The 21,708-nt window shown below is 31.7% G+C and overlaps 1 protein-coding gene across 2 annotated transcripts in view; it reads left to right on the top strand.

Annotated features, from left to right (window-relative positions):
- LOC106683150 (cytosol aminopeptidase) overlaps positions 1 to 21,246 on the top strand; it is a 53,916-nt gene extending 32,670 nt beyond the window's left edge. The window contains exons 9-12 of one of the 2 annotated variants that reach the window (XM_014424427.2): positions 2,255 to 2,446; positions 7,310 to 7,467; positions 19,428 to 19,504; positions 20,547 to 21,246. In XM_014424427.2, coding sequence (XP_014279913.1) covers positions 2,255 to 2,446; positions 7,310 to 7,467; positions 19,428 to 19,504; positions 20,547 to 20,805 — 686 coding nt within the window. In that variant the 3' untranslated portion in view covers positions 20,806 to 21,246. The remainder of the gene's footprint in view (positions 1 to 2,254; positions 2,447 to 7,309; positions 7,468 to 19,427; positions 19,505 to 20,546) is intronic. The other variant, XM_014424428.2, reaches the window with a different exon arrangement.
- Positions 21,247 to 21,708: the final 462 nt, after the last annotated feature.

The raw sequence follows: 21,708 nt of genomic DNA, 5'->3' as shown, positions 1-21,708 counted from the left end.
CCATGAAGACAAGGCCAGCGAACGTACTTTTATCCTATCTACCTCCACGAGAACAAAAACAATCCTGTGGCCGGGCTCTATTAATCACCCGCGGTAATATAAAGACATTATTTTTATTTTATTTCATTAGATCTAAGATTGAACTCAGTAAACTAATTTTTTTCTTTTCTTATATATATCCTTATTAGTCAGTTTATAATAGATTTTTCGTTTGGTTAAGTTCTTTTTTCTAGTTTAAAAATTTTGTATTTTATGTATTTTTCGGTCAGAGGTTTACGGTTTGTTGTGTTAAATTATTCACAATACAATATTAACAAAATTCGACATTACATTTCTTTTACTTTCATTACCTTTTACGGTTGAGCTAGCGAAGGTTCCTTTCGAACCCCTACCCTCCGTAACAGTCACTATACAAAGCAACTCAAATTACTGGGTAAAACCAGGTGGTTGAATATGAATCCTTACTAATTAATTACCGAAACTAAGATACTTGATGAGTTGCAGAACTTCATATGGTATGAAATAATTTATTAATACGTACATATAAAAATAGGAGAAAGCGAAGAATCATAGTAGTTGCAGAGATTAAAGAACTTTAGAAGTTTTGATAAAAAAAAAATCATTTGACTCCTGAACTTATTAGAAAAGATCAAACACACCATTGATGTTTCCTGCCCTCACTTCTGTTCTCCCTGTTCTTTGTCTCAGTCTGTGGATTCATGCCGAATTAATTTTCTTGGATGTTATTTTCTTTTTGTACCATTTATCAGAAACTTAACGAGTTCACGCCTACGTTTTGACACATTTTATGAACTAAACTCTATCTTTTCATGGTCAACCTTGATAATTGGGCCCTTCTTAGTACGGCGAAATAAATCTGATAGTTGAGCGTGAATGGACGAAATGGTCGTAAAATATCATTTACTGGGTTTCATTTTAATTTTCAAACCGACAATTAACTTCATGGACTTCCCTATTAAGCAGAGAGTTCAAGGGAGAAACGTCCAGAGATGTTTTCATTAGCTATGATCAACATTTTACGAAGTAAGACGAATAAATTCTTCCACTACCTTAGGGAACTTGAATAAGGAAACCTGCTGGCTTTATGCAAGACATTGCATGCGCTGTTAACTATAGTTAGCTCGATAGGGCACCTCCACCCTCCAGCATAACAATAACAAGAGATACTAAAAGCAAATGATACCCTTAATCACACAATGTTTCCCACAGACATGATGTCCGTATTCCTCCGGGTTGAATCTACAAGACTACAAACAACCGAGATATGCAAATATAGTTATTGCTCGAGTTCTCAGACGCCGAGTAGTCTGCCTTCGTTAAATTTTCCTAAGTGTGGCTCGAACCATGAACACAGTCGTCTTAGCATCGTAATTGTTTTGAAATATAATTCAGTCTGTTAGAAAATAAAAAGGGGAAATTATTATATTCATGCAATTTTATTTCCTCAACAATTTGTTGTAAATTTCTGTCTCGAATAGCTTGGAAGTAATTGATACTCGAAAAAAGTTGAAAAAACTTATAATTTACATTTAAAATAAAGCATGACTCTAACACTTCTTCGTGAACAGTCACCAATTTCAGAATGGTAATAGGACATTACTTCCAGCAACATATATAGAGGCGATAAATCATGGATTGTCATGAGTGAACACAACCCTAGAGTATGACAGAAATCCTTTGTTGGTTCCGAAAAAGAATTACTAAAAATTTGTATTGGGCTACTAGGTAATGAATGGCGCCGATGTAACATAACATGACACATAAAATATTAGCATTATTGAAATATTGGATAAGGCCAAGTATTAATAATTAATTATTTAAGCATTAAAACGAAAACGAGGAAACAATAGTATTATTATTCTGTTAGAGTATTTATATAGGATTATTTAAAGAGAGCCTTGTATCAAATAGCAGTCCATTACTAACTAGTCCAAATTAATTTTTCTCAAACGACTTTTTCTCAATAGCGGGGAACTTGTATGGTATGGGCGTACAAAATACATCACAGCGTCTTGAAATATACAAATAAAAATTGCCGCGTAGTGATCATATCATATTGTACTAAATTTTATATTTATATAAAAGAAATTTTCCTTTTTGGGGTGATCCGGGTATTATAATTTTCGGTACATAGCATTCTCAGGACGGGATTTTCACTAGGTAATTGGTTTGCCAATCTATAACTACACATAAATGCCACAAGTCAATCACTGATAAATCTAATTATCGACAGCATTCATCCCACTGATGGAGAACATGATGGGAGGCTCTACGACGCGGCCCGGGGATGTCCTAGTGGCCCTCAACAAGAAGACGGTCCGCCTCACCAGCACTGGCAATGAAGGGAGGGTCCTCCTAATCGACCCGCTCTTCTACTCCCAGGTCAACCAGCCGTGCCTCGTCGTGACGGTAGCCTCTCTCACAGGTACGGTAAAAGTACATATTTTTCACGTAAAATAGTAACTAAAATTAAAATTTTCGTAAAATAAGATCATTAAATAGTTGTAAAACTCATACCTTAGGGCTACTTGCCTGAAATAAACCGTAGAATGTGTAAGTTATGCAAAGAATCTCTTAAAAACTTCTTCTTTTTTTTTTTTTCTTCAAAATTGGATACTAACACATAACAAATGAAAATAAAATGGAATATCTTTTAAGTAATGAAAAAAACTAAAAAATGTCAGAGTTTGAAATAGATAAATACGTTCCAAATCAAAAAATAATTTGATGATCTTTATTAGGAGCGAATTTTATTTTATATCACAAGTGAAAAAATAAAATTCATCAATCTTCTTTTATTGGCACAACAGACGCATGGAGCTGCCCTTGGTCTGCTCAATAACCACCAACCACCTCTCTCTATCTTTTGTAAGGGTAACAGGGATCCTCAGTCGTTGCAGATCATGCCACACAGCATCCCTCCAGCGACCCTTCAGCCTACCACATCGCCGCACACCATCCGGAACGTTAATGTACAATTTATGAGCCACTCCTCCACTTTTCTCGCTCATCCTCATTACATAGCCAAGACATTTAAGCCTCTGTATCCTGATATACAAGGAGATGCTACAATCCTAGTGGAGCCAAAACAGTTCACCATTTCTTCTTCTTCGCCAATTATCATTCTCGCATACGGGCCCTAAGATCCTCCACGGAATTACCCTTTCAAACCTGTCTAGCAGGTTAGTGCTTTTATTGCTTAGGAACCTCGTTACTCCACTATATATGAAGATTGGCCTTATCAACTTTTTATCCAACATAAAGTTGGTGGTACAGAAACTCATCATAATTTTTTAATCAAGAATTACGATTAATATTGATAATGATTTTTGAAAATTTGAAAAACTACATGAAAAGGATTTAGGATAATAAGGATTGGATACAGGAGGAATTTAATGTTTTAATGGATCCCCAAACCTAAATTTTGTATAACAAAATAGGTTTGAAATCATGCTGTATATGGGTATTTTTGTATTAAATGGGAAGTTTTGAGCAAGTAAGTGTTGTAGTAATCGGACCTATGATCAGTTTCTTATCGTTTTAGTTTAGCAGAACAGCCGTTACCAGGTTATCATGAAAGGATAATGGAGGGCAGAATGTCATTGGTATACGACAGTAAAAGTGATCTGATGTGATGTATTTTAATTCCTCAGGTATGACACCCTGACACAATAAATCTGGTTCTGAGTCTGTTAGCCTACATATCTGTAGTGCAATTTGTGTTTGGGCATAATCCATCGACCATTTGTTATGATTTTGATAACATCTTTAGATATTACCTAGTTGGTAATTTATCGAATTTATCAGATTCTATCCCTTACTTCCCTTTGCGCATGAGCAAACAAATTTTTTGTCGATACTTCTAAATTTTAGAAACAGCTCGTCCGATTTGGTACAAATTTGAGGGAAGCTGAGGATTAGTGTTGCCATGGGTTAGTAAAAATTTCATAAAAATCCAATTACTACTTTCGCTTTATCTAGCACAATTATTTTTATTGGGACATATGTTTCAAACACTTGACAGCTTCTTAAGAAGAATTGATTTCATTACAATAAATCAAATTGATTAATATATAAAATAATAAAGATTATTGTAATAAAGAAACACTGGTTCATGTTCACAGTAACGTACCTACGCAGTAGAAGTTGTAAGGAAGTTGTGTACTTAACAGACATTTTTGATTTTACGAATTATTTTAATTTTATGAGTCATTTTTATATCATTATTATTCATAATTTCTCTATATTAAGTTATACTTAGGTAGTTCTAGTATAGCTTATGATTACTATTATTTTATTTATTTAATTTTGCAGATGAATCTATATTGTTTTTATTTATTCTTTTTTATACTAGGAGCTACCAAATACAAATTATACAACTGGCCATTTAATTGTACTACTCGTTGCCCAAATTTTAAAACTGTAATTTACATGTATTCTTTAGTTAAAATAGAATTATTTTGTTAATATAGTGTAAGCAGGAAAAAATTAATTCGAAGCTTTTATCCCATCATTTTAAGTTTTTTTTTTAAATGGGTTACTAAGCCATTTTTATTATTTTACTTAAATAATATATATATATAATAAATAATTAATTATTATAAAAAATGTTTTTAGAGGTCACCCAGTAATTTTATATTTCCCATATGGCCACCCTGTAATATTTTATTTTATTTATGATTACTGGGTGATCACTAAAAACCTTTTTATATAATAGAATGATGATTCATTAATATCTGAATTTATTACTATTGTCAATAGGCCTTAAGTTTGGTATAGATACCAGTTGACTGTAGTATTTATCAATAAATAAAAATCATTTTTTATACAAATCTTTTTGGTAGATCATACGTGGAACACCTCTTTTAAAGTCTTTCATCTCCTGATCATAATATTTACATGCAAAACTTTCCCTGAACACCTCTTGGCAATGAAATCCCGTTGATTTATTCTGACGGACGAAAACAGCGTAGAACGTTTATAACTAACGTAACTACTTAATATGCTACATTACGGATCAGTGGCATTATAGGCTCAGGTGTTCATATAACAGCCATTAACTGGAGGGCATTAACTCAAAGCCGTTCAGTAAAGTGATTAAGCTAAAGCTGTCATAAACTGTAGTGTTTATTTATACGGTCCGTTTTACTGGAGGGAGATGTAGGAAAAGAGAGGGCAAGGAGATGAGGTGGTCTCTGAATTATCAATTTAACTGCCCCATTACCCAAGATCCACTCATAAATACGGACCCAATGTGTTAAGGCTTCTTAATTTAAAAGTCTATGAGTACATTGATAATCTAAGGAATAAAACCGAGCATACAGTTGAGATACCTATACTTCTACTAGAGCACCGAGGTTGGATAAATCATTCTATAGGAAAGAAGTTATTATCATATATATATATTGGAGGATGTCACTTAAATTTAAAAAATGGTGCAAATAATTTTTTTTAAAACGCTGTTATTGGCCTTTATGGACTAAAAAATAAAGTTATCAGATCTAAAAGTGAAAAAATAACTTTTTATTATAGAAATGATTTTTTTCTAAATACCTGACCTAGGATCTAGTTCTAAGTTTTATCTTTTTTTATAAAAAGAGCATGTAGATTGATATAATTAACAATTTGGAATCGGAAATGTCAGAAAAAGTAAAAATACTCTTTTCGGGAAAAAAAATAAATAAAATCAGCTATCGATCAATCGTGAATACTGATGTTTCCCTACAGAAGAGGAATTTATTTTGAAGATTAAAAATAAATATGAAAATTTCAAGGGAATGGCTAGGTGTTTGGAGAAATGATGATTCGGTCGTTTCAAAACCAATCACTGTCAACCAAATGGTCATCTCTCGTTACTCACGTACCAGGACGGAATGATCCCGGGTCCTTCATACAAAGGAGGCACTATAGAAGAGGTGTATTTTTTAAATTTTGATGTTGGAGTTAACATAAAAAAATACACTTATAGGTGGACGTTTACTATCAAATAGCCACTTAAAACTAATTGAAATAAAACAATAAATAAAATTTCTCTTCAATGAAAAAATTGTGTTTATTTAATTTTTTTTTTATTCGTCCATATCAAATTTCAATGAAGACATCTATTTTATCTGGAATACAAACCTCAGTTGACAACGTTTTTAAAGAAAACAGAAAGAAAATTGAAGACATTATCTGTGTTCTGTTGGGATTTAAACGTGGATTTTTTTGTTTCTTAGGATAAAAATATGAAGGATATTACATAAAATTATTCCAGAAATTAATATATCGAATGGACAAGAAACGATTAAAATAGTTCCATAAAAATAATTATCACTGTCTCTATTGTCAACCACCGTACGTCAATAAAACAAGAATGGACGGGGATCGGCGTTGGGGAGAGAGGAATTTCGCCAAATTTATTATTTTCCTGTTTTTCAACTTATGCCAATCCCCAAATTAATATTTTTAAAATTAAAACTATTATATGCATTCTACTTCGCTAAAAATAGTTATCAACGTTTAAAACGTAACCAGCGATTAGGGAATAGCGAGGTATGATTAGACATACATGTGGCAATTTAATTTAAAAAGTCGTGTAAACTACTATAATGATCGTCTGGCTTATTTCTTTAACAACTCAGATCAATGGAAAACCAAAAAAGGAAAAATCGGTAAAAAAACAACAAATGTATGAAACTACCGAAATTCGAGAAACATCATGAACTAGGAGAAACAAGCGACAAGTATCGACAGATTCGTTTATTGATTTTTGAAAGAAATTCACTTTAAATTTTGCAAATACCTGAGACGGAATCACAAGAGAAATATTTCTGTGTAATGAGAGCGCAACCTCTCGAAAATTCAGAACGAGGAAGGTCGAGTTTGGAAAGAGAAGGATGACAATTTGACTGTCCAATTTATTTATTTATTACTAATATCATTCTTTTTTAATTCGAAAACTAATCAATCAGAAATATTTAAAAAGCGCATTAAGCAGACAAAGTCAGATACAACTGTAAAAAAATTTCAAGCAGAAAAATTAAAATATGACTTTGAAAACGCTTTGGGTATCAAACTGCAGCTTGATCAGGTGTCATATAAGATGACCCACATACTGTAGCTATTAAAGGGCCTATTTATGCAGATCTGATTCAAAATAGGTAATAAGTAATTCCAATAAATCTCAGCTCACTATATCTCGTGGTAATATTGAAATAAACTTTTAATTGACATAGTTTATTAACAAGCGTTATAACTATTATTTAAACTTGATAAAAGCTATCTAAATTACAAATCTTTCCTTCAGATCAAGTGAACAGAGGGCTGGGACAAGGAGCAACCGCTGCCTTTTCAACTTCTGACGATGTCTGGAGAGAGCTGAACCTCGCCGGTTTAGAGACTGGAGATCGGTTCTGGAGGCTGCCCTTTTGGAACTACTACACCCGCCAGGTCACAGGTAAAAAGGTAACTCCAGATAGACACTATTTAGCTTTCTTGTCATTTCAGCATTTCTACTTCTCTTTTTCTTTTTTTTTTATATATGAAATAATTTTAAACATTTTTTTAAACCATTCTGGAATTGAACCGATGCTGAAAGTGACGTTTGATCTAATTTATTTTCCTATGATATTTTAAAAATATATTAATTTAACAGATACACTAACTAAAATTTGAAACACTATTTTTAAAAATAATAATTATAATAATATTTTCACTTTCTTGAGACTGTTTTTCTGCTTATCACAGTGTGATAAGTAAGTGATAAAAGTATCAAGTTCACAAGTTCATCTGTAATTAAAAGCTTAAAATTTTAATGGAAAAGTGATAAAATAGGGTGATTTGAATGTAATTAATGACCTGGGCAGAATAGCCAGTAAAAAGTTTTTAAATAATTGGATGTGAGGTGCAAATTTATATTTAAGATTTTCTTTCCTACCGCCTGCCCTACAGTATCCTTCAATAATGTTGCTCTTGCCCCAGTCGAACGATCCACTACCATGGATCACATATGGACAAACGATTAACCTGGAATCCTCACAAAAGACTGAAAAGACAGCAAACTGCATGTCAATTTTGACTATTACAGCACTTACTAGACACACGGTCTATACTTCCAACACATTACAAAAAACTGATCTACATGACAGTAATAAGGCCAATCTGGACATATGGAGTTGAGCATTGGGGCTCCACTAAGCCCTCGAATTCCTCTCGTATTCAATCCTTATAATCCAAAATCCCTCGTAAAATCCTCAATGTTGCTTACTTTGTCACAAATAAAATCATACATTAAGGTCTTAATGTTCCCTATGTATCCGATCTAGCCCGAACCAGATATCACTCCTTCCATTATAAACTCCCTAACCACTCAAACCCCCTAGTTTCTAATCCTGCATCTTCTTCCATTCCTGACAATCCTCCGAGGCACCTGAAAAGAAGATGGCCACGAGACCAGCTAATATAAAATGTCATTAGAGTGCTACCAGTGGGTAGTTGCTCTACACGCCTGTAACACTCCATTTAAACTAAGATCATATTTACTAAATGTATTATGTAGTATACAGTTGTAAATTTCAATAAAGTTATTAAAAAAAAAAAGATTTTCCTTGAGGATGGCAGGATTGGCGCAAAGTTGGGACTGAAGAATTATTTTAAAGAAATAGTAAAGAGTATTTTGAGACTTATCTTGGATACACATTATTTTATTCAAATTATAATAATATTCTTAATTTATTCCACTATAGAATATTAACACCATTACCATAACATGAGCCATATAATCTTGAAGTAATCATTTAATTGTAAAAAAAAAATAATAATAAAAAGGTATCAACAATTATACAAGTAAGAAAGATTAAACAGAATGTATCCAAAAACAGTAATGGTTTGACGATTTAGAAACATAATTGGAAAAATGAATTTACAATTTTAAAGGAACTGGGTTGGATTGGGGATGCCGATTGAATATGCGGGGACTTAAAAGTTTGTTTAGGCTTAAAGGTGAAACACCCTAATGCCATCAACGCTTTTTATCTTCTTTTTTTTAGAGCTTCAACTCCTTTAGCAAATTTTTAAAAAAATATTTTTTGTTCAATAGGCTATGTTTTATCATAAAATTTAGTGAGGATTTTGTTTCATAAAGACTAGTTTATCAGGTGTAAATAATCATCTATTTAAAGTTTTGTAAAAGAAAAGTGTGTAATCGTCTCTCTTTGAATATGCTATACTATTGCAATGTTGGAGATGCTAGTTTACTGATGAGATCTGGAAGAGTCAATTTGTATGCCCTTTACTTTTCTTAGCTAGAAAAGTCAAACACAGTCCTTTCTCCGCTTAGGGCGAAATGACGTGGTTCTTGCTTTAACTGGTGTTTTTTTATGATTTCCAATTTACTTGGTAGGTCCTGGTTCCACAGAATGTGATACATTTTTCGAAAGAACGTGAGGAAATGTAATTCTAGTAGGACCTCAGCCTGAAAGGATGATTGCCTGTTGGGTACCATGTCTTCAAGTTCGTAGCCAAGATCATTTAAACGTGTTAAGGGTATTAAAGGTGGTCGATGGAGGAAGAAATTGGATTTATGAGTAGGAAGGAAAGATACATTGTGATAAGATGGACCATTGTATACAAAAATGATAGTCGAAAATTGTAATAGTAAAGGACCTAACTGTGCCTTAACATCAATATGTGAGATTAAAAGAAAATATCATTGGTCGTAATAAACCTTCGATGAAAGACGGAGAATCAGAAAATAATGTAACATTTAAGGTTATTAAATCAGTGGTATATAAGGGTAGAATGAAAAGTAAGCAATTGAAATACAATGGGAATAATGAAAGACAAGATAAAATTCTGAAAATAGAATAAAGTGAATGAATTATATTTAGTACTTACGAATTGGTTGTTGCAGTCCTATTTGGTTCATGAAAAATGGAAAATTGTGTAAGATGTTAGTATAATTAGGTGGACAGATATTAATCGAACCTGAAGTAGACTTGTATATAAACCTTGAAGGTTATAAGTTTTCAGGGACGAACGCTAAGTTAAATTGGAACAAAATGATTGACACTGAACAACCACTGTACATTAACTTAGTACAGAGCAAGGACATAAAATAAGTAAGACGCCGTGAAGAGCGAAACAGAAAGCGCTATTGCTGTAAGACCGAAGTTGACTCGAAAGAGTGCCTATAAGAGTTTTTTTTACCACGAAATCTAGAAGGCAGTGTTTTTCAATGTTTTATAATAATTTAACTTACTGAAAACAGAACAATATTTGGATTCGAAATGAAGAAGATCGGAAAAAGAGGAGAGAGGGTAGTAGGCCTGAAACCGATTTGTAGCCATAAAATAAGAAAATACAACCATCATAAGAAAGATAATTAGCCGTTTTATTATTTCCTCCAGGTCTTCAAAGATATTTTTATTCAGAGAACAACACCAGTGAAAGTGAGGAAGGATCACAAGAAGGTCACATCCATTAATAACTTATATCTTATTATTATTTTAAAACTCTGCTAAATACAATACCAATGAAAAATATTAGAAATTTCAGAGAGCCTCAATACATCATAATATCAAACACTCATTGCATCGAGGAAGGTACCTTTTTCATTCTTTAACACGAATCCTATTCACTCAAGATAAAGCTCACACATGCATAGTTCCTCAATTCAAAATTATGTGTTTTACTGGATGCATTTACTTTATGTAATTAGATATAGTGAATGAAAAGTACTCTTCCTAATTTAAATTATGTATATTTTATTTTATTACATCTAATAACGACGTTGCGGGGTTGTGTTTTGTTGAACAGGGGTAGGAGAGATAAGTTGTAGTCTATTTGTTACCAATGGTGTAAAGATAACCTTGTTCAAAAGGTATAATTAGAGTTTAGATCTCCTTTTTTATAATTATGTTAGAATTTTTAATTATTAATGTTTTATTAAACGGAATGCAATATTGTTAATATTTAAGACTAATATGCGATATTCAAAGACATATTTAATCAAGTAATTGTATTTTAATTGTAATTGTGTTTAAAAAAGAAAATGTGGTATATTTATTAATTGTTGTATGCATAGAATGAATATTGTGAATTTGTTTATATATACCTGATAATGGGGTGACAGCCCCGAAACGTCTTTTTTGGAATAAATTACGTTATGTAATGAAATAAAAGATAAATAATTTAAATTAGGAAGAGTACTTTTAATTCCCAATATCTAATTACATCTAAGTAAACATAATAATTTTATATCATTCACAAATAAAGCACTAGATATAGTCGGTGAGTCTTTTGAGATGTGTTCTTTTTCTATATTATATTATATTACATTAAGTCTTATATTTCAAATAATAATAATAAAGATCAGAGCGCACATTCAGACCGTATTTACATAGATATAAATTAACTGATAAGGAAAAAAATATGAGAAAAATAAACGGAAAAAAATAAGAGTAAACATAAAGTAAAATTGTGAGATGTTTTATCTCTTTCTCCATTATTATGATTTTGTGAGTCTCAGTCCTGAATTAGTCGTTATTAACTCGTGTTTAAAAAAACTTAAGTATTCCGTTTCTGTCTAAATAATAAATAAATATATATCAAATTATAACAATACGCTTTAAAGAACAAATACATTTTATTTTTATTTTTGTTCGCATTACTTTAAAACACAACATTAAAATTAACTTAGAATGGAAATTTCCAGAACAGATGGCCTGGGATGATAAAAGCTTATTTATATTCATGAATAAAATGAACTTCAGAATAAAGATAAAAAATAAAGCAAAAAAAAAAATCAGTGCCGTTAAACAATGGTCGCTTTATAAATTCAGATAACAACAGAAAGACGTATGAGATAAAATTGTCGCTTCATTGATAAGAGTAATCAATAAATGTTCTGTATTCTTCATATTTTACTATAATATTTACTACGTATAAATGGATGTTTTAAACCCAAAGAAATTGTCGTATGTTACTTTACTAGAATTGATATTGTACTACGTCCACATAAAATATAAAATAAATTTAATAAAATAAAGATTTATTTTTTTATTTAATATCTTTATTGAAATTTACAACTGTAGATTCTAATACAACCAGCAAATTTGATCTCATTTATAATGGTGCGACACAAGCTTGTAGAGAAACTACCCATTGCTAATAACGTTCTTACATTAGCAGGTCTCGTTTCCATCTTCTTTTCAGGCGCCTCGGAGGATTGTCAGGAATGAAAGAGAAAGCAAGGTTAGAAACTAGTGGTTTAGGGAGTTTATAATGGAAGGAATGGCCGAATCTTGTTCGGGCTAGATCGGTTACGCATAGAACATTAAGGTCTTTATGTATGATTTTATTTGTGACTAAGCTAGGAGCATTGAGAATTTACGAAAGATTTTGGATTTTAATGATTGGATATGAGAGGAATTCGAAGGATTAGTGGAGCTTCAAAGCTAACTGAAAGATATCGACCAGAAATGGATATCGGACGTAGATTTTTTTTATTTTTAAAGTGCTGGACACGAATTTCAAATTTGTAATCTCTAATTTTTTCCTTCTTCTATGAGATTCTAAAAATATAAGGTAACCCAAAATATCTTCCTAATCTTCTCACTCAGTGTTAAGACAAGTAAAAAACACCATTATTCAGGACATTTCTTGAAGGTATAAAAATCTTTTTTTCTAAATCTTTCGATTGAATGGCATGATTTTGTTGTGCTCTTAATTTTTTTATATTTTATATTTTTTTTACCAATTAATATGTTCCAAAATATTGTGAAGTTTGTACAAAGCATCTTTTATAAGTTATTGTACAAGAGCCCAAGAGGAGAAAAAAGGTAGTTATTTTACCCCATTTTTTTATTACTTTAATAAAAAATATGTATAATTAGTAGTCGAAATTGATGAGTCTGTCAAGTATTGGTAGAGGGAATAAAAAATGGCGGATGTATCAAAATGTGAAAAAAAAAAATTGTTTTTCATTCGGAGCTCTATATCTTTTAACCTACCAACAACGCTACAAAATCTAAAACGAACATCATTTAAAGTAGAGTAAATTTTATAAAATATGAGCCCTAATAGAGCTATTGACTTTCAAAAAGCAACATTCATAAAAGAATGTACTGAAAGATGACTCACACAGTGAGTGGATTTGTTTAGAGAAATCTATATCTCTAAAACCATTCGACATTCAGATGTCTATTAGCACTCAAATTAAAGCTAATTTAATGGACTATAAGTTCGTTTGTGACATTTATCTTCGTAGGCCTAGTAGTTTCCATGATATTTGCTAAAATACATTGATTTATAATTGTTCGGACAAATTCACTCTTTTTCGTCCCGGTTCTTGTACTATTACTTTCACGCCTCCATTGTTATATAAATTATTTAAAGGTTTAACAATGTTTTCATCATTTTTCCTTGAAGAAAGCAATTAATTGGAAAAATGGTAAATTGAATATAGGCCAAAATCTAGTTTAGAATGTGAACATTACAGTCTCAATAGTTTAAGTATTAGTTTGTAATGTCCGAACCAAATTTAACCCACACTAGTCTAAATCTTCAAGGAAATGAATGATGGTTAAGAGATTGATCAAAAGGTTCTATTGTTAAAACATAATATTTAACATTTTAAACATGAATTTCTATAAACCTACGCCTCAATAATAATGCATCTCAATTACTGATACACTAATTTACTCGAATCTAAGAATAAATTGCTTTCTGCTCGGTATTTTCATTTCATTTCATCGCATTCAGATGTATTTCTTCTTACAAATCCTGCGTCCCTTTGTCCTGCCAGTTATTGAAGATGTCTGGAGGCTTAGAGTCCCACTCTTGATTCCACTTGGAAAGCCTCTTACGATCTTAATATCCTTATTGGACTTATTGAAACTCGTGGTTCCTCATATTGGTGAATAGCCTTAATATTTATACAATACAAGTTAAACAAAATATAGTATTAGTATCACGCAGACAAAAACTTGGGTTATTAGTTTCAAAATAAAGCATTCTTCGTTAATTTTCAGGAAGATAAAAAAAAAATCCTTTCAAAACTTAGCTGTGCTTGCTAAATTGTGTCTTAACCCAACCTTACGAGTAAATTCTGAAATAAAAAACAGTATTTAGGGTCCGAAATTCTTTTAAAAAAATTTTAAATTCTAATTTTGAAAATTATTTATTTTTAAATAAAGGGTCGATTTAATCGACAATAATGTTTTGCTTCAAATCACCAATAGTGAACTTAAAAAATCTTTCATTCAAACTTTTTATTTTTGTAGTTGGAATCCTAACAAACGATTAGTTCTCGATTTTTTTCTTCTTCTTTCTTATTCTCCTTAAGTGCCTTTCAGCGTGGAGGAGCCTCTAACCACTTGGTCCACACATCTCGGTCTCTGGAAAGCATCTTCTTCTGAGCCAGCGTTTTCCTCTTTCCATACCTAGTCGTTGGATATGCTCCGTATAGCTCCTTCTAGGTCTCCCTCGTGGTCTTCCATCAATCGGCCTCGCCTCTATATTCTTCGCAAAGATCGCATTTCAACAGCCGTACTCCTACTTAAAAGCTTTTCTTGGGTGACCCAACTTTCACTGCCATATAAAAGAGTTGGAAGAAATATTGCTTTAAAGATGTGGAGTTTGATGTCCTTACTTACCTCTCTCTTTCCCACAATAGTATTGCATATCTGGTTGTAAATAGTATTTGCTTTATTTATCTTATAGGTTACTTTTTGGTCTATTTTACCAGATTTATTGAAAATTGTTTCAAGAAAGGTATAGAAGTCCATATATTCCAATACTTCATCATTATTCCTCAATTGCCCACGTCCACTTCATCTCTGGCAACAGTCATACCGTCATGACAACAGCCATATCTCTTGCGGCTGTTAATACTCATTCCTTTGCAAGCGATTTCTTCTTGTCATTCTATAATAGTTTTTCCTCAGAGTCTGTCACCAGAACGATAGCGTTAATTCATATATAAACGTCTGTACTTGCACCGTCCTCATGTTCTATATACTGACTACAGTCCAAGCAGTTCTTCTCCTGCATATCTTGTGAATTTCATCCATAAATACAATAACCAATAATGGACTGAGGCTATCGCCTAGTTTCACACCTCATTCCATAGAAAATGGCTTTGATTCTCGGCCATTGATACGCATTATTCATTTAGGGCTTGGATACGTTCATTTAATCGGTTCCAGGAGGTCTAAAGGAATTCTTTTGGCTCTACGTGCCCTAGAGATTTCATATCGGGGTACTGAATCAAAGGCAGCTTTTAGGTCCAAAAAAGCAATATAATTGCTGTAGTATATGTGCCGCCGAATTGACTACTGCCGATTTTTTTCTGTTAGTAAAAATGTTTAATCAAAATTATTGTCAGGGGTGCTACTTTATAAAATATTATAACGTGTAAATACGTTCCAAAAATAAAAATAAAATATTCTTCATTGAAATGTTTGTTACATGATTCCTTTCATAATGAAATGAATGAATGAATGAAAATGAGGAGAGGGTGAGTGAGAGTAAGGGGTGGGGAACGAAGGAGGAGAGGACAGTAGTGGGGAAGGGAGAGGGGAATAATAAGGGAAGAGATGGAGGTGGGAAAGTGTGAAGGAAAAGGAATGAGATAGTTAGTACTTCTGCTCTTAGGATAGGATTCTGTACCAGTATGAGCATAAAATGCCAATTATATAAACACTGTTATCAGGCAGAAAATTCTTGACCTCCTTGTCATTTTCAGTCCCGGATAAAACCAAACTTTTCAAGTACTTGCGTTAGAATGTCTCCGGAAAAGAGACGCATTTGACTTGACTTTAGTCCCTTTTAATATGCTAATATTAATTACAAGCTAAAATAGCATTTTTTATGAACTCAGTAACACAAGAGGGATGTAAAATTTGTAACAATGTTAAAGATATAAAATTTTTAATTTAGGATTGTAATGTGATCAAAAGTTAACCACCAAACAGATCTTCATAAAAAATATCATTTAACATTTTAAAATACCTGACGTAGTTCTTAACAACTATATTTGGAATTGAATAATTCATGTCAGACATTATACCAGGTATGTTTTCTGTACTAATAAATTTCCGGTACTGCCAGTGGATAAGAAGAAAAGAGTTTGGTGAAAATGTATGAATTGTTGTGGTTTAATTGGATATGATAAAAAAAACAAAAACAAAACAAAAAAAAAACAGAATTTTATATGAAAGAAAAGTAATCATATCGTGAAAATAAGGATATCGTGGTTCGGGTAGGTAGAGATAGAATTATTTCAAACCAAAGTTTTTTTTATATTTATATTATTACTCACTTTTTCTGTTTTTTAATCAAAATTTAGATATAAAAGGAAAAAAAAAAACTACGAGATCCAATCGCTGAAGATTGTCCCTCAATATAAGTTCGGTATCAGATATTTTCCATCATGAATATTTTGATAAAAGGTGGTTTGGTTAACAGGAATTTCTACATTTGAAATAATTGTTGACATTATTGGTTCAGTTGGTTCTTCGTTATAAAAAAAAGTATATATATTTACATTTATTGATTCATATAAAGTTGTGTAAAATAATTTACGTTAGTAGAGTATGTATAAGAAAGTTATTTCTGTGACTGATTATTATAATACATCTGCTAATTTTCTTTTATTTATTTTATTTTTCCGCCCACTTTGTAACGTATTATTTCAATTTTTAAACTTTTTTCAGCACATTTGTTGTCACCTAATCACATTTTCTCTTTTTATCTGTTGTTAAATACTCATGACACTTTGTCATCTTCCGGTACTTATATATTTTAACATTTTCTAAGACCTTTGTCGTCACCCTCTCACACGCTTTCCTTTTCTAAATATTTTCTACTTTTAATTTTTTTTATTTTTTACCTACTTGTAACGTTTCCTCTAAAAAACACTTTGTCATCTCTGTAACGTATTTTTAAAATCTGAGCTTGGCCGTTCGCGGCGTAGAACCCACTTGGCGGTAAGATTTCAAGCTAACTGGTTCGTTTTGCGTTTTATTCTCTTTTTTCCCCCTATCTTTATTTTACCCACCCCCTCCTTTTCTATATTTTTCTTATTCATTTGTTACATATGTTTTCCTTCTCTCAATTTTATTTTTTGTTTCCATAATTATAATTTTTAAATTATTAATAAACTAAAATATTCATATTTCTTTGCATTATTTATCTTTTATTTTATTATGCAAATTTTTATTTTATTTTCTAAATTAAGTTATTTTACCTAATTTTTCAATTGCCTATGTATACATTTTATTTTCCATCACTTTCATCACTTTAATCTTATTAATTATTATGTCTGGGATGTTAAGTTCTTTATGGATGAGTTTATTTCAAACATAATAAGGAGCATAAGGATTTTACGGAGGATTCTAGTTTGTAAGAATTGGATACAATTATTTACTTTATATCATTCTGTTTATACTTTATTTTTTATTTTCTGTATTCATTGGTTGTTCTCTTGTTCTATTCTTAGCCCTGATGAAGGCTACAAGTTCTGGCCGAAACGTTGGCAGGATTGAATAAGTTACCTCAACTTATTTGTGTTATATTTTAACCGCACTCCCCAAATCTGCTCCTCGTATGTCATCCACGGTCAACTATCTCGCATGATTACACATTTTGAATACCAATATCATTACAACATCCATCATAATTCCTAACCTAGAAGGGATATAAGTATACCTATCCAATTTCAAAAATGTAATTAATAACAGATCATTAATTGATCAAAATAAGACCATTTTAAAATATTTATACGAAGAAACTACTTTAGAAAAGTAAGATTATTTTAAAATTTATTATTTAGTACCTAAACTCCAGGTTCCACGGTGACGGTGATAGTAATAGTGTCAGCTGTCCCAGGTACCACAATCGGAAAAAATTGTCTGAAATGCGTTGTTTGTTGTATTTAATTATCAAGTGTTATCATTTATTCGCTGAGTTGAACTGTTAGCGAGGTAGGTTTCACTATCGACGTGTAAACAAGCCCTGTTTTTCTCACTGTTGTGATAATACTTGCACGACTCTCATTCAAGTAATTCTCACATGGAAATGGGCCTAAACTAACTTAGAAACATATACGTTTCCTGTCTTTCATTCGTATATCTAAAATTGTTTGTTATATTAAATCTAATAATAGGTTTTGTCATTAAATTACAATGTTGAATGTTAGCTAGGCTAGGTTGTTACACGTTATGTTTTATTATTATTATTATTATTATTAATATTATATGGGCGACAGACCATGGTGGTCTAGGTCCTCGCGTGATGTGTTTCCTATTACATCGCGCGTTTCATGACGTGGTTTTTTCGTAGGGTGGGTTCGTCACTCCCACGCCTATTTTTTTTTAGTTCCACCCATTGACTAACGGGCCTCACAAATGTCCGGGGGGAGCTTTGCATTATTTTATACTTGAAAATGCCCAGGTGGGACCAGGATTCGATTTGACAATCTTTGGGTTAGTAGACTGGCGCGTTGCCACGCTGCTAATGTTGCCCCCTACTACGGGGGCAACAGTGATTACTGATGACTGAAATTACGTTTGAATAAGTTTTTATTTTATTAAAACATGGTTTTTATAACCATCTCTCTTTCTTCTCAATCTTTATCCTTGTGTCATATTCTAGATTCAACGCTGCAAATCTCAACTTTACTTCAGTTCTTGAGTGGTTTTCCTTAAATCCTTTGGAAGTATTCTTCGTATAAATTCTAGATCTTAGCAATCCTATTTGCCATTTCTCATTCTATTTTTCTCTATATATTTATGTTTGTACATAAGTAGTTAAAGTTCTTGACCATTTCGAGAAAATCGCAGTTCTCCTCCCCTATCTCTTCCTCATCCGGGAAAGGAGCAGTACCTTATTCTTGGAGACATCGAAGGTCACCCTTTTTTGTTCCTCCTGTCACTCTAGTAGAGTTTATTACACCTTCTCATATACATCACAAATGAGAACGATACTATCTGCATATATGAGAGACTGGCCGAGTATCACCTCAGTTTCCACTCACTGATGAGCTGTTCACTTTTTGCAAATTTTATGGATTTCATCTATAAATACGGTAAATTTTAACAGGCTCGGTTTATCCCTCTGTAAAGGAGCAGGTTCTGTTCCCTCAATCCTTGCTAATTCTTTCGATTGTGTGTTATTAACGCAGAAAGTATAAATAAAACAGAAAAATGTGAACAGTATTAAGAAATTATTTATTTTATTCACTAAATTGGTTTATTATTTTATTTATTTATTTATTATTTGTAAACAGGAGTATGCGGTGTCTAAAAAAACAGATTCCAGCCTGGCTGTTTTTTAATAATTATAAAAGGATTAGAAATATATGAAAACTTGTGAATATTTGTCTAATCTACGACGTTGCTTCAATTTTATTTCTTTGTTAACAGAACCATCTGGAGTTGACGTATGTAATGTTGGTAGAGCCAATGAAGGAGAAACCTGTTTGGCTGCAGCTTTTCTTCTTGTAAGTATTTTCATATGTAACACGAAATTAAACTGGAGTACGACAGACTAACCCTTTTGAATTGTTTACTTACCACGAAAACGTAAATTTTCTCCAAATCTAAAAAACGGATAGAGACTAAATATAAAATCACTTAACCACGAAAACTGAACTTAAAATTTTGATATCAAACATAATTAACAGTTAAAATTCTGAATAAGTCACTTCATGTAACCAGAAAACTGCAATTTAATATCAGGTAGTTAATTATACAATGCTAACTGTAGACATTAAGTAAAAATATGTACGCGTTAATTTTTACTAAGAATTACAGACTGAACATGTGTACAAAAAAAATATATCCAGGTATACTCGTAGTACTCTCTCCTCCTATATTCAATATCTATTAATGTCCTTGGTGAAAGATGGTCTTTGAACTATAATGACCACATTTTTCTATACATTCCAAGCTTAAATCCATCTAAGAAAATGAAACCAACAGGAAATAATCATAACATATTGGAAAATCCATGATATTTAGAGATAACAATAAATCAGAAAAGAAAGAAAACTGCTGGTTCCTAGTTGAGGACTTTTGTTAAAAACATTGTTTAACCTAATATAAACTTAACTGTTTAAACCTTCCTGTAATGAATTTTCCATTTCATTATTTAAAAAAAAATTATCAGAACAAAATCTTATAAATATCTACGAACTCAAGACACCATAAATATACTATCAAAAATTTATATTTATTTTTTCAGTAATATACTGATTATTGATGATAATTATTGATGTATCGATGAAGTATATAATATTGATTTAATGACGCAACTGTAAAATTTCTTTATTGCGATAGGAGGCTCAAAAATGCGTTTACAACATCTAGTAAATGCATTTTTGATATCTCCGACTAAATACAATCAATTTAACAATATTTTACGGTTGCATAATTAAAATGATAAACAAATAAGTTATAATTTTGAACAAACTATTAAAAATGATTATTCAATTTTATAAACTCTTTATTAATAAATAACTTCAAGTGTTTTTGGAATTACAGCAATTCACACCTCCGAGCGTTGACTTCTTGCACTTGGACATCGCTGGTACGGGATTTATATCGGATGGAATACTCGTGCCCTACCTCAGAAAAGGACTCATGTCGGGGAGACCGACGAGAAGCCTGGTACAGTTCATCTACCAGATCGCCTGTCCTCACACGAGAGCGGAGGATGCGTGTTGATAAAAAAAATAATTTAAAAAAAACAAAAAAAAATAATAACGTAACTGTAACGAGACTGCTGTCGTTTATCCATTAGAAGTAACGAGTTAGAAAAAAGTATAATTAACAGTTATATAAATGTTAGAATATCCTGGTAGGATTTATACCAAAAATATACCAAGATAGGCTGAACTATGAAATAAATAAGACAAGCTTCGAGAGTACAATATATATTAACATTAAATAGGATTTAAGTTGACTTTAATTGTGTGGTGATTTCAAAAGAATGGATAATGGGCCAGAAGTGATTAGTGAACCAAGTCAAATTGTGTATCTAAGACCGTTATTCATCAAAATTATAACTACATTTATAAATACAAAGATTTTATTATAATCAATTACCAGGAGAAAGCGAGAGCTTTGGTATGGACCGCTAGAGTGTCTAACAACATGTATTATGTTAGAAATAATTGTTGGAACAGTTATATTGTTTAGATTTTATGTATGTTTGAGTGTTAATAAAGGTTCTAACACATAAGTGTTATATAAATTAGCTCAAAACGCACTTTTAAGCAAATTTTTTTTGTTTGTATTCATTGAAATTTATAACTGTATGTATAAAAAAAATACAATAAGTAAATGTGATAAATGTTTCAGAAGATGTGATAATCTTGAGAAAGGGAGAACTCAATGTTGGTACTTCTACCGTTGCTTTAAATTAGAATCCCGAAGCCATCTTCTTTTCACTCCCAAGGATTATCAGGGATTTTTAAGGATCAGAGATTAAGAGCTAATGGGTTTGGGTGGGTAAGGATTCTGGAATAAAAGGAGGTATATCTATTTCGGGCCAAATCTGGAACAAATGGGATGTTATGGTTTTTATGGATGAGTTAATTTCAGACATAATAAGGGGCATAAGGATTTTACGGAGGATTCTAGTTTGTAAGAATTGGATACAAGAGGAATTTGATGGTTTAGTGAACCCCCTAAGCTCTCAATT

Source organism: Halyomorpha halys, unplaced genomic scaffold, assembly GCF_000696795.3.
Source record: "Halyomorpha halys isolate HHAL.00 unplaced genomic scaffold, Hhal_1.1 Scaffold470.1, whole genome shotgun sequence".
In the NCBI taxonomy this organism is placed as follows: domain Eukaryota; kingdom Metazoa; phylum Arthropoda; class Insecta; order Hemiptera; family Pentatomidae; genus Halyomorpha; species Halyomorpha halys.
The sequence above is the reverse complement of the archived record's forward strand: the minus strand, read 5'-3'. Positions and strand labels throughout refer to the sequence as shown.